The sequence below is a fragment of the Rhopalosiphum padi genome, chromosome 3, assembly GCF_020882245.1.
Source record: "Rhopalosiphum padi isolate XX-2018 chromosome 3, ASM2088224v1, whole genome shotgun sequence".
NCBI lineage: Eukaryota > Metazoa > Arthropoda > Insecta > Hemiptera > Aphididae > Rhopalosiphum > Rhopalosiphum padi.
Window position 1 is genome coordinate 10,342,402 of NC_083599.1, and position 15,414 is coordinate 10,357,815.

The following is a 15,414-nucleotide window of genomic DNA, read 5'->3' on the forward strand; positions in this document are numbered from 1 at the left end:
TTTTTATATTTTTTTTTTCAAAATTTTCAAAATAAATTATAAATGCATTAATAAAAATTATTTTGAAATATATATTATTATATTCTAACATAAATGGTAATAGATAATTAGAATCAGAAAAGCGTGCTTTCATTGATTTCATAATGCAAAATCAGTTTGAACGTTTAAATTGCATTAAAAAATGCCACACAGTCAAATATCTCATAATTCATATGTATAATCTTACTAATTGAAGCAAGTTATTCTTTTAAATGAACAAATTCAGTCATACAGCATAAAAGACTAAACCAATTATTAAATAATAAATATATTAGCTACAATTTGAAATGATATGCATTTTTATGATTGCCAAATAATAAATATTTATTAGTGTGTTTTTGTAGTATAATATTGTGCTGAATAATCTCGGAATAGAATATTAAATAACATTTTAGGCAAGTTAATCAAATAGTTTGAAATATTTGTAAATTGTATGTAATTATTAATCGATTTTTGAAAATATAATAATAACCAATGTACAACATTTATCTATTCAAAATTGTATAAAAGATAACCAAGTAAATCAATAATTTGTTAATAACAATAATATTAAAATAATAAACATAATTTTAATTACAAAAATAAAACAAGACTTAGTTAACTATAAAATAAAAATAATAACTATTAACATACCAATTTACAAAAAAAAAAATTGTTATAATTTTACAAATTTGAAATTTTTTTCGGAAACTTGAATTGTTACTTGTCAACTCCTTGATTAACTAATTAATAGTTAAACTATTTTGTAACTCCTTAGTTAATCTAAACAAATTTAAATTAAATTATGAAAGCAATACTTTAAACTATTTATTTGAATGGAATTATTTAAGTAGGTATTGAATTACTTTTTTAAATTAATATTTTTTGAATTAAATTCTAATATAGTTTAAACTTTTCTAAACCTATATATTTTTCATTCAATCAAAAACTTTAAGTACTATTATAATAAAATTATTATTATTATATATTATATTTTAAGAGAATGATGCACCTGCTTGTTGTATCCGTCTCAGAAACTTACATGGCATAGTTCAATACAACAAATTATTTTGTGTATTCAGTTTAAATATTAAAATAGAATGATTTATAGTCAAACTTAAAAGACTAATAAAAACATTATCTGTGTTCTCTCGTCAGCTTTTACAATATTTTAATTTTTAAGTAAATTATGAGTATTTTTAAATATAAATATTTTACATATTCATAACTAGTTTGAAAACTAAAATACTGTAAAACATTCGAAGAAAGAACACAGATAATGTTCTTACTTTCAAGTTTGATAATAGGTCATTTCACTTTATTATTTATGCTAAACACACAAACTTGATCCTACTGAACAACAATTTGCCATGTTATACGTTTGTGAGACGAAGACAGCACATGAGGGTGCAACATTCTCTTAAGTAATTATATCATGGTTTATAAAAATGATTTACTTACAATATGTTAGCAACGAGTTTACTGTCTTCTGTGCATAACTTTAATTCCGAAATGTTGTTTTCTATTTGTGAAATAATACTTTTAAATTCTGATTTATGAATATTTTCTTTTTGTACAATTTCATTAAAACTATTTTCATTAGCTAAATACAAATAAATACATTTAAAAATCATTCACATATTATACATATAGTTTTTAATAAAACTCACAAATTACTATGTTGATCTGTTCAAATTTTTTTGCTTTTTCACAAATAATATCTATTATTTCAGAGTGTTGTTTCATATCTTTCAAAGTCCGCAAATGTATAAAATTTAACCTTCAACAAATATCATAGCAATAAAATATATTATTAATAAACTAACGTTTTATTTTCTTACCTCGGAGTTGACCTAATTGTCAATTTATTTGCATTGTTTACATCACTGACTACAGAAGCTTTTAAAGATATTACTGATTTGTTAATCAAACTACTGTTATTTATTGAATTTAAATAATTTCCAGCTAAATTGTCCATAACTGTTTTTGTTTCCATTAATCCGAAATCACTTTTTTTATCATTTAATTCTTTTAACATTTCACCTATAATTATCTTTTTCTGATTCTAAAACATAAAAATACAAAATGTATAGAATTATTTAACATAAGATGAATTAATTATCAACTAACTATTTCTTCATTTAAAGTGTTAGTTTGCTCGACAATCTGATCCAAGATTTTTAATGACTCGTCTTCAACAGTGACATTTTCTTGAAATGCAGTTACCTTGGAACATCCTAAAGAGTTTTTAAACCACATTTGGAAAGTTTCTATTACATTTTTCTTAAACACTTGCATATCATCTTCAGTACATGATAAATTTTTCAGCTAAAAATAAAAAAATTGTAAAGATCAATCTGTATACAAATAAATATAAAAAAATATGTAGTTATATGTCACAAAAGTTGGTCGATTGATGTTTTAAAATATAATTATTTATTAAATAAATTTACCTTGTATTGACTAATAACTTCATTTTTAACTAGATTAGTTGTCTCTTTTAAATTTTTAAAAACATGTTCCTTTTCAGTTAATAAGTTAGATAAATTTGATTCTAACTCTATTTGCTTTTGAAAAAGTTTCTTAAGTACTTCATCACATACAATTTCATTGTCACTTTTAAAATAAAACACATACAAGGCTATGAAAATATAATGAAAAAAATTAAGCTAAAAATAAATGTACCTGTTATGTACTACAGTTTCTTTATCCTCTTTAACCGTATCTTTACTTTTATTTATATTAATTGTTAAATTTTCTTCAACAGTTTGGAGTAAAACAGCAGGAGACTTATCACATATAGTTGAATATATAGCATTGCACAACTTTTTTCCAATATTTACACTATCATTCATTATACCTGATTGTTTAGCATCATCCACTTCAGTACAACATACAATCAAAGAATCCTAAAATTTAATATTATATATTAAGCATTATAAATTATCTACCACTTTCTTAATAGCTATAAAAATTTTACCTCATAATCAGCCTTAGTCAAATCTTTATTTGCTTCTTTTGAAAAATGGTCACAAACATTTGATAATTCGCTATACATTTTGATAAATTCATTATAATATTCAATTTTATGATTTGCTATATATGATGTATTTTGCTTGATCTCAATATTTTTAATTATATTTTTTTTGTGTTCAATTTTTTCGTTCAAATCCATTTTTAATTTGCTGTTATTTTTTTTGGCATTAATAATATCCGTTTGAAGCTTATTATATTTTGTAACAAGTTCTTCATATTTTAATGCATTATCAAGATCATTATATGATTCCACTTTTGACTAACAATATAATAATAAGTTATTAATTTTTTTCTAATATTTATTAGTACTTATAAGTTATAAAAATAATATATTATTTGATATATTTATAATTTATGCTTCCGAAAAATGGGAAATATGATAATGATAATTTTTCAATACATACAATACAAGTAAATATTTATAATATGAGGAGGAATACCATTCTCAATAATGAAAATCAAAATAATTTTTAGCAATGAAAAAATGAAACTATAAGAAATTAGATAATAATGATTGTAAATTTCGCTATAGAAATACAATAATAAAAAACAAATCAAACATTTAGTTCCTGTGTATCTATTTGGAAAAATTCCAAAAGTTATTTAAGTAAATTGGTATTTTTATTCATTTTTGACTACCCGTTGTTTCAAATATTTTTAAGTAATTAATAATTTCTTGGTTTTCAAGAAATGAACATTTGACGATGAATTGAAAATATAATTTCATTAAAAATTTATTTAAAAGTAATAATTTAAAATTTATGTGTCTTACCATTAACGGTTTTTGACGTTTTTGGAGTTTATGTAATAATAATGATTTCTTAATTAAATCCACCTCTTCTTTGGAACGTACATGTTTAATAATATGTCTCCACATGTCTCGTCGTTGAGGTGGCATCAGCCTGAATTAAAATAAATTGTTTAAATTGTTAATTGTAACCACCATTAGAACAATTTGTATATATTTGACTATTCAAGAATAAAAGAGATGACTTACTTTTTTAACACCTCGTCGTCTATTTTTCCATCCACTTCCAGCCCTAGGTGTTGGAACCATTTCTTAAAATTTGTTAAGTCTTTGTCCATGTTTAAAACGGAATTGTAAAATGTTTTCTAAAGAAATCTAATTAATATGACAGACGACAAAATTGAAAACAACTGACATTTTAAATTAAATAATTAATCGTTTAACACTCGAAGATTTACTGTTAACTTATACTGTCGTAGTGTCGTCTGTTACTGTGTACAGCAGTTACTTTCGAAATCAACACTTTTCTTATCAATATAATAACCGTCAAATGGCGCGAGTTTTTTGTCCGCAGTAGACCAGCGGTGACGTATACAAGTTTTTTATAAAAACTGATACCGTTCGAAAATGATAAATATTTTAACGTTTGTTACGAACTTTAAAGTGATAACGTTTAAAAACATTACAACACAAATAGGGAAGTAGGGAATTTGTAGCCTTATAGGATTTAAAATATTATTGGCACTAGCTCCTATAAAAATTGGTAGTTGGTTTCAAGATTTCACCTACATAGCTCGAAAAATCATTGGATCGTTCAGCCACTATTTCTAAAGATATTTTATAATTTACTTTTATTATTACAATTAGACATAAGTATTTAATATAATATATTTTTATACATAGTAAAAAAAATAAGGACAAATGAGAATGTTTACGCAAAAATAGTTATTGACTAAACTTTATTTTTGTACAAATAACTTGTACTTTATTGTAAAAATAAAGTTTAGTCAATAATTAGTTTTACGTAAACATTCTCAATTGTTCTTATTTTTTTTCATTATTATTTATTTACTATATAGTAAAGTATATTCTAGACCTGACAGACTTGATATAAATTTCAAAATATTCTAGTTTTTTGTAATACTTTGAACCTTTTGAAAAAAGTTGTTTTTACAAAAACTTAAAAATCTAAAAAACACATATGCACAAGTACAGTGTTTTTGAAAAACATTAAATTTTAAATTCGATGAAATTGAATATATTTAGACGAAAAATATCATGATTTTTATTATTGTAAATACTAAATAATAATAAAAATATTTTTAATAAGAATTTGAAATTTTCACTATTGTATATTTTATTATTTATTATGCTTACCTATTATATACGATGCAATTTTTGAAATATTTATACTTAATATTTTTATATTAATCGTAACTTGTAACTTGAAAACTATATTTTATAGATTATAAATATATGATATGATACCCAGATACCATGATATTCCTTGAATGATAAATCTATCGGTATTGACTTTTATTAAGTAAGTCCTAAGGACACCTGCAGAAATATACACAGGGGAAAAGGCAAAGTCAAAAATTAAGAATACAATACGGGTACGTATATTTACGTAATTTTGAAAATGATGAAAAATATTAACTAAAATAACCATAGAAGTATGGAACATCGCCACATCGGGCATCTTTGGATTTAAACTGCTAGAAATAACATATAAAATAATATTTTAATAATAATTAGGTACTTACTATCTAATATTCTAACATTATGGGGTTATATTGGTATTACTTTATTGGCAAAAAGTAGTTCTGCTTACCGTAATATTGTATAGATAATTAAGTAATAGCAATTTTAATACGTTAATACGTTATAATAAAATATTCTTATAGAAATAGTACATCAACCGAATTAACCACCTAACTGTTTTTAGTTTTTTATAAGCAGGTACTTTATAACCATTACGGGCTACTGCATTACATTTATATTGTTATTCAATTTCTTGAACAAAATTGCGTCCCAAAAATAAAAATTATAGGTATTCCATCATTTTCATCAGTGAAAATCCATTTCTCATAAAATGTAGAAATTATTATAAGTACCTAAGTCCTTAGTAAGTACTTCGTGTTCAGATTTATGATCAGACTATAATTGCTATAGGTGCCTATAGGTACTATAGCGGCTATTGCATTACATTATTATTAAAATATAAAACTTTTTTTGAAATTTGTCAGTCACGAAAATTATTAAATTATTTTAAAATTAACATTTACGAAATTTTTTTCATTTTAATACGCAAGATTTGAAAATTTAACACAAGATTTCAAAGATTGTTTTTTTTAGATTCAAAAAAAAAGTTTTACGAAAAATCACAAACATTTTTTATGGGCGTTTCAAATTTAATTGAAAAAAATAATCAAATCGTAAAATCTTAATATATTCTTTATTACTTAAATAATAATTTACTATAATACGTACGATGTACCATGTCATTTTTATTATATTTAGACTTATAATATATTAATATTAAATAAGTAGTCTGTTTCTGAGCGAATTTCATCTTAAAATAATTTGTAAATTTGTATGGTGTATACAAAGTGCGAACGTAGTATACATATTTTTTGTTATACTTTTTAAATACTTCAATATTTATATCAATGAAAACTTGTAATAAATTTCCATAAAAATAAACTTAAAAAAAAATGATTTTCCTAGAACAGATGTTGTTATAATGTATTATTATAATTTGTCTGAACTTTTTTTCCCCGGGTCATTTTTCGCCAGGCATTTTATTGCAAGGTACAAAAATATTTAAGGACTGTTATCGACACGTCGTTATTAAATAACCGTTTGTTTAAAATAATTTATGAACAATAATATTGTTATTAATAATAAAATATCGTTTACGTGTATACGTAAATTACGTAACGCAATACCTATTAGCTATTACTTATTAGCTAATCGACGGTATCGTTGCCACTGCGCGCCGACTAAAATATGACGTCGCTCCGAACGAATTTCAAGGTGGTTTTTGCGAAAATCAATACGCGAAAACAAAATAATAATAATAATATCATATCATATTATACGGCGCTACGTCATTATAATATTCTTATAATTCGAAGAAGTAATATTATAGGAATAATAGCGCACAAAATAATGATAATGTTCTCTCCAACATTGTCTGTGGGCTCATCATCTCCTGATACTCTGTGGCCGATCCCAAAGTCAAGGCCGGCTGGGCCCATACGGCTAGCGGACCGTACGTAAAAAATCCGTATAGAAAAATCAAAGATGGTGAGTACGGGAACGGACAACGAACGACAAATCCAACGATTCGTCGTTGGATGACCGTCGCCGGTACCAGGGGCCCAGGCAGACGCTGCCGGCGAAACGTCAACAACGGCGGTATTATGATACCTGTGCGCGCGCGGACGTGGGTGTCGGTGTTGTTACTTGATACAGTTGATAGCGTAAGCCGCAAAACGTCGGCGTCGGCGAACCGAGTGCGTTTCCTTATCGGTTCCTAGTACCGAATTAACGGTTTTAGGTTCCGCCGACTGCCGCATAAGGTATTTTATGATTGATTCACGTTCGAAGTGATTCGCGTCGACCGCCGTGACACGCGTTCCCGCGTTTCGCCCGAAAATTAGGTATAGGGCCATCGATACAATCGTTACCTATATCGGGCGGGTACGCGATAGTCATTCCGTGCCGAGTTTTTATTTTACCGTGCACGTGACCAACTACACGGGTGGAAACATTGCATTATCGTGCCGCCGTATAATATAATATACATTCATCGTTAGCGGGCGGATTTTTCGGGGGGACCGTGAGTTCCGCGACACGGGAGTAACAGGTAAAAAATTATACACACACGTTCATTCGTACACGTGAAACGTACCTATATTACACCGAGTTCCTACACGAATTTAAGAATGAGATGTGCGTGTGTTCTTAGACGTCGGACAGTGACGGCGCCGAGATTTTTTTCTAGGTACGGCCAATGGGAGGCTAACAGTTATGACATATAGGGCCACAAAAAATTAAAAATGAGTATATTATTATGTCTAAGGCCAGGCATTTTCAAGTAAGTCTATGGCCCTACCTTGCCAGTCTCCGGCGCTGCGCGCCGCCACTGACGTCGAAAAAATAGTTATTGCTGTAATAATCGTGCTCGTTTCAAATCTACGAATGTTTCGATATGTTTCGTAGCTGACATTTAAACTCGATTTTTTTTAACATAAACATGACGTGTAGTACCAACGACCTTACGTTATTGATAAAAATACGTAAAGTAGGTATAATATATTTTTTTTACAATTATTTAATAGTTAAGGTGGTTCTAGTCGGTAAAAAAAAAGTCGTTTTTAGACTTTCCGTAGTGACAAGATTGTGAGACTTTGGATTATCCGATTTTAATGTTGTAAAAATTACAATATTTCTTAACATCTCCTCTAAAGAACCGTCGAAGCACTTTTTAAAGTTTGAACTTTTGACACTGGTATAATTTATAAAAATTTTCGTTTTTAGAACATTTTTGTTCGATCATATGTACGCTTAAGAAATATATATTTCTAAAAAATTCCTCGACCGTTATCTAGAGGAGGTGTTAATAAACGTTAGGATTTTTACACAATTCAAATCGCACCAGCCAAAGTCTCACAATTTTGTCACAGCCGAGGTATGTTTCTATACTCGAAAAGTAACAGAATACTTTTTCCTAATTAAATTTGCTGACATGTGTGACATGTCGACCTAACCTGCGTGAACACGAATCACGATTACGCAACGTCCGCCCGTTAGTCACGATTTTTGTTTATAAGCATTTAAAGTTCAAATGTTTACGAAATATATCAAAATCGCAAAAATTTGCAAGGAACTTTGAAGTAAAAAATTCGTAAAATGTTTGTGATTTATACGATTAAAAAACCCAGTATAAGGTTATCCATAAGTTTTCCTTCAAGTAACTGTAAAAATAAATTCCAGCGTCAATAAAGAAAACATTTTATGAGCGTATGAAATTAAATTTTTTACGAAATAGCGTAAAATAACGATACATTACAATTTAAATATAGGTAATAATAATATAATATATCTTACTAATTATCATTGACTAACAAATTATCTCCGTTCAGAATCATTTTTCGTATATACAAACTATATAATTATACCTTATTGCATTTAAATTTAACACATCCATTATTATAGTGACCTACTCTCAGTATACTCTCCATCTCTACTATACAGCAGTGAGCAAAGCGATACCCACTTGGCATTTGCCCACCTTTTTTTATTTTTATGTCAAGTCCGTTTTTAACGATAGATCATAATTAATTTACGTGTTTTGACTTAGTATTTTTCGTTTTTTGTGACTTATCATTTTTTTTTTAATTTTTACAAAATGTATCAATGTACCTATGTAAAAATGAGTGAAACAAAACATTGGCGTCTGGGTAAAAAATCAAAAGGTTTTCCAAGTAAAAGCAGACAAAATAAAGAAATATTGCTGTGCTTCTAAACTTAAAATGTTATGAATTTTCAATAACATGCAAATTTGACATAATTTGTAAAAATTTTAACTAACGATTTTTAATTTTTTTTTTTTTTTAATTTGATAAGTAACAATTTATAAGAAACATTGTATTAAATTTTCAAAATATATTTTAGCCAAATATTTTTAATCAAATCTTAAAAAAAAAACTTAAAAACCGAAAATTTCAATTGTCTATAAATCGTTCAAAACAAGTTAAAATATTTTCAAAATTGTTCTTTATAGATGACTCTAATATAAATATTCGGTGAAAATATCAAGTATTTAAAGTTATTCGTTTTTTAGTTACAACAAAAAAATAAAGAAGATTTTGTTGAAAACTGGTTTTACGTAAAAATTCTAGTATTCCTGTATCTATTCGCGATTTAGACGAATAACTAAAAATACTTGAAAGTTTCACTGAATGTTTTAATTAAGATTATTATTAGGACTATTACTTTAAAAATATTTTGTCTATTTTTGAGCTATGAATTGGCATTTGATAACTTTTTTAAATTCTGAGCGGAGCCGATGGTATTGATTTTATAATAATGGTTGTTTTTTCATTTATTTATTTTTTATGCTATTTCATTGCCCTTTATCTATTAGACTACAGTAAAATTGCTTCGAATTTCAATTTTAAGTAAATCGATATTTTGATTTTGTTGTAACTCAAAAACGAATCATTGTAAATATTTGAAAATTTCACCAATTATATTATGGTTATCTATTTACGATTAAATTTAAAAAATATTTTGACCTTTTTTAAGCTACTTATAGACAATTGAAATTTTCGACTTTTTTAAGTATTTTTTTCTTAAAATGCCGATAAAAAAAATTTGGCTTTCCAAAAAATCTTTAAAATTTAATACAAGGTTTATTATAAGTTGTACTTGTTGTAATAAAAAAAAATATTAATAAATAAATCATATTATTAAAATACATATTTTAGTTTCATAAATACATATAAATCCAAGTCCTAATTGTCAGACACTAACTGGGCATTATATTCATTGTAAGAACGGCCTAAGTCTTTAAATTCTGATCGGGACGATTATATACCTAATGATTTTAGTAATTTTATAATCTATACATTATTTTTGTGTCGGTATATCATAAAGTAATTTATTACCTTATTACTTTATGTGGTATATACGATTAGTAGTTGAAAAAATGATTTGATTTTCAACTTTGGAGGTAGTTTTTGATAGCAAATTGGATCTAGTTTGTATAAGTTGTATTTTAAAGAAGTTAAAAAAAAAACTAGCAGTATTTTTTTTGTAAAACCAGTTTTTAATAAAATTGATTTAATTTTTTTTATTTAACTTAAAAACAATTTTACCTACTTTAAAATTTAGATACTTAGAATTTTCACAACATTTTTATGATAGTGTTTTCTATTATAATTTAAGAAATATTTTAATTATTTTTGAGTTATTTATAGACATTTGAAATTTGAAATATTAGATTTTCTATGCATACGGATAAAAATTCATAACTAAGTAAAAATGAATGAAATTGAATTAGGTTCTTTTTTTTTTAGGAGATTTCTCATAAATTTTCCATTTATCAACAGAAAGACATTTAAAAATAGTTACATTTTTTTAAAAGCATTAGTTAAAACTGATAAGATTAGACAAAATCTTGAAAATGTAAACATCATTTTGCAATTAGAATATACAAACTTTTCTTTTTTTTAACTAAATTAAAAAGTTAATACAACATTTTTCTTTTGTTTTTCTACCTATAATAAAAATAATGAGTTTACCAGAGAGTCATGTTAATTTTTTATGAACTTGAAGTTCAAATTTGTATGACTTTTCAATATTTGTTCATATAATAATTAACTATTTCTCCACAGACCATTTTGGTTTTTTGTTGTAATTCAATAACTAAAAATAGTTGATACTTGAAATTTGAAATTTGCATTAAACATTTATATTTTCATTTTAAAGCTAATTATAATTATTTTTTAATCGCCATACATTTATTTTAAATACATATATGAATATATGTAAACAAATATATAGGTATTTCAGTATTTGTTGACATAAAGGTCAATTACCAGCTAAACCTCTACAGTTCTACTTTGCTAGTGTGTAATAATAAGGTATAATATTAGATGCATTTTTAACAAAATGTTCAGTTATACATTATAGTGAGTGTCAGATTTAAGGGGAGTCTGAGGGAGGTCCTTGACAGTTGTATTATATTTATAAGACCTAACATCAAATCCTAAATATTATATTTACAAAATTATATGATATGATATGTAATAATATGAAAACATTTTGTCCTCCCACTCCCAAATTATACTTACAGCTTTAACTAAGTGGAAAGTAAGTTATCTTCAATGATAAATAATTTAATTTTTCTATAAGAAAAAGGATTCTCAGTGAAGGTAGTTTGTCAGCCTATATAATATCATTTTATTATGAATCAATATTACTATTAAAATAATTTATTATATTATTAGTAATAATTAGCAATATAACGGGTTGAATTTATTTTATTTTATTTATTCGCACCTCATGGTGTGAATAAGTATATGGTATAACTAGGCAATAGTTTAAAATTAACCTACATTTTTTGAAAATGTCATTCTGTATAAATAATAATATATCATATAGTTTTGTAGAAACATAAACATATTTATGGTCAGTAAGTTTGAGTAATAATGCAATAATGCAATATAGAAAATTAGGTAGAAACTAGGTTATAATATCAATGTAAAAAATAGGAGTGGAAAAAAGGACAACTGTTTGATGCAGTCACTGTGAAACAAAACAATAATAGAGTACTAAATTTTGATATAGTGTGAGTTTTGTTTTATTAAGCTTCACATCAAAAGTAATTGGCTTAAACGACTAAGTGACAGAAATGGGTCAAACCAACAACTCTGAGATAGAGTTGGCCGGATTCATTATCTGATCAATGAATTTATATGAAAATTGTTGGAATTATGAATTATTATGTGAACAGCAAATACTAAACATTTTACCGAGACGGCTAGACTAAGAAAAATAATTAATATATGAACATATAAGTAGAATAGTTTAACTACGGATTGTAAACCATTCGTTTTTCACAAGCATTGGACTATAAACGCACGAGAACTTCTCATATTTCGACATACTTCTCAAAATTATTCATAATACTCACTTGTTATTTAATAAATATTTCAATTTATTGTATTTGTATATTTTATTAACATATATATTTTATCACTCGTTTATCGTTATCGCCAAATCAGTTTAGCCATATAATCAATGTTAAAACGTAGATGTTTCTAATTTTTTTTTCCGGTTGATTCGGTAATGGAATTTTTTTATCTGGTATCTATTATGTTATCGTAAATGATAATACTAAATTTCAATATTGCCGATGCCGAATCTCAACAAAGTTTTTTCATTTTTGACTTCATTGACTGGCTATTGTGAAGATTCATAATAATATAAGTGTTACGATTATTAATTAATAAATACAACAACTATGGCTGGAAGTCGTTTGGAAAAATTGGGAACTATATTTACAAGGTACTGTATAATTGTTTTACTGCTAATAAAATACAATACATAGTTATAATGTCGTATGCGAAGTTTAACGTAATCTGAACAATTGAAATATCTACAGAGTTAACGGACTCATAAAGTCAGGTGCCATGAAAATTGATGATCGACCAATTTGGTACGATGTGTACCGGGCGTTTCCACCTGAATCAGAGCCACATTATGCAAAACCGTCTCAATCACTGAAAATACCAGATATATTTTACCCAGAAGATACATTCAGAGCGTGGGTGTTTTGATTTTTTTGTAATTAGATATAGTAATATTAATTTGACTAATTACTTACTTTTTGTGTTATAGTGTGTTTCAAAAAGAGACTCGTGGCCAATTGCCACCAATTAATTTACAAGAAACCCAACAAAACCAAAATGTTACAAATATAGCTGTGAACATGGTAGTTGCTGATCCATCACTTTCCGTGAATCAGGTGATTGATACTTTGAAAAAAACTAATGTTTTGCCAGATTACAAAACTTCATCCAAAAAAATCAATTCTCCGCCGATAAATGATAGTAATAAATCTGATTTTGATGAAACTAATGTTCATACAAAAGAAACAAATGTGAACAGTAGTTAGTATTTTTAGTCGATATTTTTAATAAATATTAGAATTTTGAATACATTTTATTAATTTGTCTAATGAACATGCCTCTTGTTTTTTGTAGTGTTAAAATATGAAATGTATATTTTTTTTTTATTTTCTTTCATCGGTTGAAATTAAAGTTAATTTAAACTTATTATTTGTGTTGGAGTATTTTCATTACATTTAAAATATCCTAAGTTCTATTTATATGATTTGAATAAAAAAAAATGTATAATATTTTTAATGTTTACATAATACACACATACAACTGTATAATTATAAATATATTGTTTAAAACTTACACAAGTACCTTATAACCAGGTAAGTCTAGAATTAATATTTAAGACTAGGCTATAATATGACTTGTAAACCAATTAATATTTTAAACATTTATTTAATTCTATTATATTAATATAAGTAGGTACTAATAATAATAAAGACTAAATAAATAATAATATAGACATTTTATTTATAACATTACTTATTAGTAACATTATTGTATAAACTATAAATATTATATAAATATTCAATCCAAAGATATAATATGTTTTATACCATAGACTTTGGAAACTACATTGTTAACCACATATTTTACAACATTTAAAACTAATGATCAACTGAACATATACATTAAGAACTGAGTTCTTAACATTTAATTTTAATATTTTTTGTCATGGTTGATGTACTATAGGTAGGTAGTTAGGTAGTCAATTAAACTCTTATTATTATTTAATAACTTAATGACCATCTTGATTTTTGAATAAATGTGTAAAACTATATAGTAATTTTGTTTACTTTTCATATAATGCAAAAAATAAAATAAAATAATAAATATGAATATTGTATAATAATAAATCAAGGCATAAAATTCTATTAACTATTTAACTATTAAATATACATTTCTATTCAATTTTAAATTCTTTTTTCAAATTCTTTTGTGTCAAAATTGTCTTATCTAGTGGCTTAAAGTGCTGAAGCAAACTTCTAAATACATAATACATTTTATTTAAATTTGTTTTACTTCAATATAGGAAGCTTGTTCCATTTATTATTTATAAATATTATTAATAATATAATCATGATTTTTCTTAAAATATCAGTATAAATAATAAAAGTGATAGCTATTTAATATTTAAGCCTTGTATTTAGCTGTTTGATACTTCACTGCTAATAGTGCACTGCATTTCACATTTTTTTTGTTTTTTTAATTGCAATAAATTTTTAGATGTGAAATTTAATTCTCATTATTCGTAGTAAATATATTTAGTCAATGTATTTTATCATGTGTGTGTTATATAAAGAACACAGAAAAGAGTATTATAAATTCTTAATCATTAGTGAATATTAATGATAATTGTATTGTATTACAAAGTGTAAACTATGTATGTACTATGTAGGTATAGTTTTTTGTTTTAAAAAATGTCAAGTTTTAATATCAAGTCACCTAATACTTAAGTACGATAGATAAGTTAACCTGTTGGCATAGCATATTATGTGATTGTGGTATTATTATATTAACAATTTTAAGGTGTAAAACTGCTTTGCATAGATTTGTTTTATTAATAATCTTACGTTTGATTTAAAACAACGGTAAATTATTAAGAGGATGTCTTACCTGCATGTATTGTTAATGCCTTAATAACATAGTAAATTTGCATTCAACAGAATCCATTTTATGTTGTTAGCTTTAATGTTAAAATAAATTTACATATTAATATCATCAAACTTAACGGTAAGAATATAATTTAGGGAAACTAATAGGGTTTATTAATATTATAACCTTAAAGTGAATTATGAGCATTTTTAAGTTGTAATATTGTAGATATAACTATATCTATAACTTACTTTAAAATAATACTTAATATCAATAAAAGCTTAGATTATATTCATAGGTGCAATTTGAGTTTTAAAT

The 15,414-nt window shown here is 25.5% G+C and overlaps 2 protein-coding genes across 2 annotated transcripts; one reads left to right on the top strand and one right to left on the bottom strand.

Moving 5' to 3' along the window:
* Positions 1–451: 451 nt before the first annotated feature.
* Positions 452–4,379, bottom strand: LOC132927589 (uncharacterized). The gene is made up of 10 exons (XM_060992145.1): positions 4,052–4,379; positions 3,827–3,956; positions 2,999–3,313; positions 2,704–2,927; positions 2,472–2,634; positions 2,149–2,346; positions 1,860–2,083; positions 1,689–1,798; positions 1,480–1,621; positions 452–801 (listed from the first exon to the last, which is right to left on the bottom strand). Exons 1-10 carry the CDS (start codon positions 4,138–4,140, stop codon positions 762–764), a joined length of 1,635 nt encoding a protein of 544 aa, XP_060848128.1. The 5' UTR covers positions 4,141–4,379; the 3' UTR covers positions 452–761.
* An 8,326-nt stretch (positions 4,380–12,705) lies between these two features.
* LOC132927491 (uncharacterized) lies at positions 12,706–13,656 on the top strand. The gene is made up of 3 exons (XM_060992029.1): positions 12,706–12,886; positions 12,984–13,145; positions 13,220–13,656. The coding sequence occupies exons 1-3, from the start codon at positions 12,843–12,845 to the stop codon at positions 13,494–13,496; spliced, it is 483 nt and encodes a 160-aa protein (XP_060848012.1). The 5' UTR covers positions 12,706–12,842; the 3' UTR covers positions 13,497–13,656.
* The last annotated feature ends 1,758 nt before the right edge of the window (positions 13,657–15,414 follow it).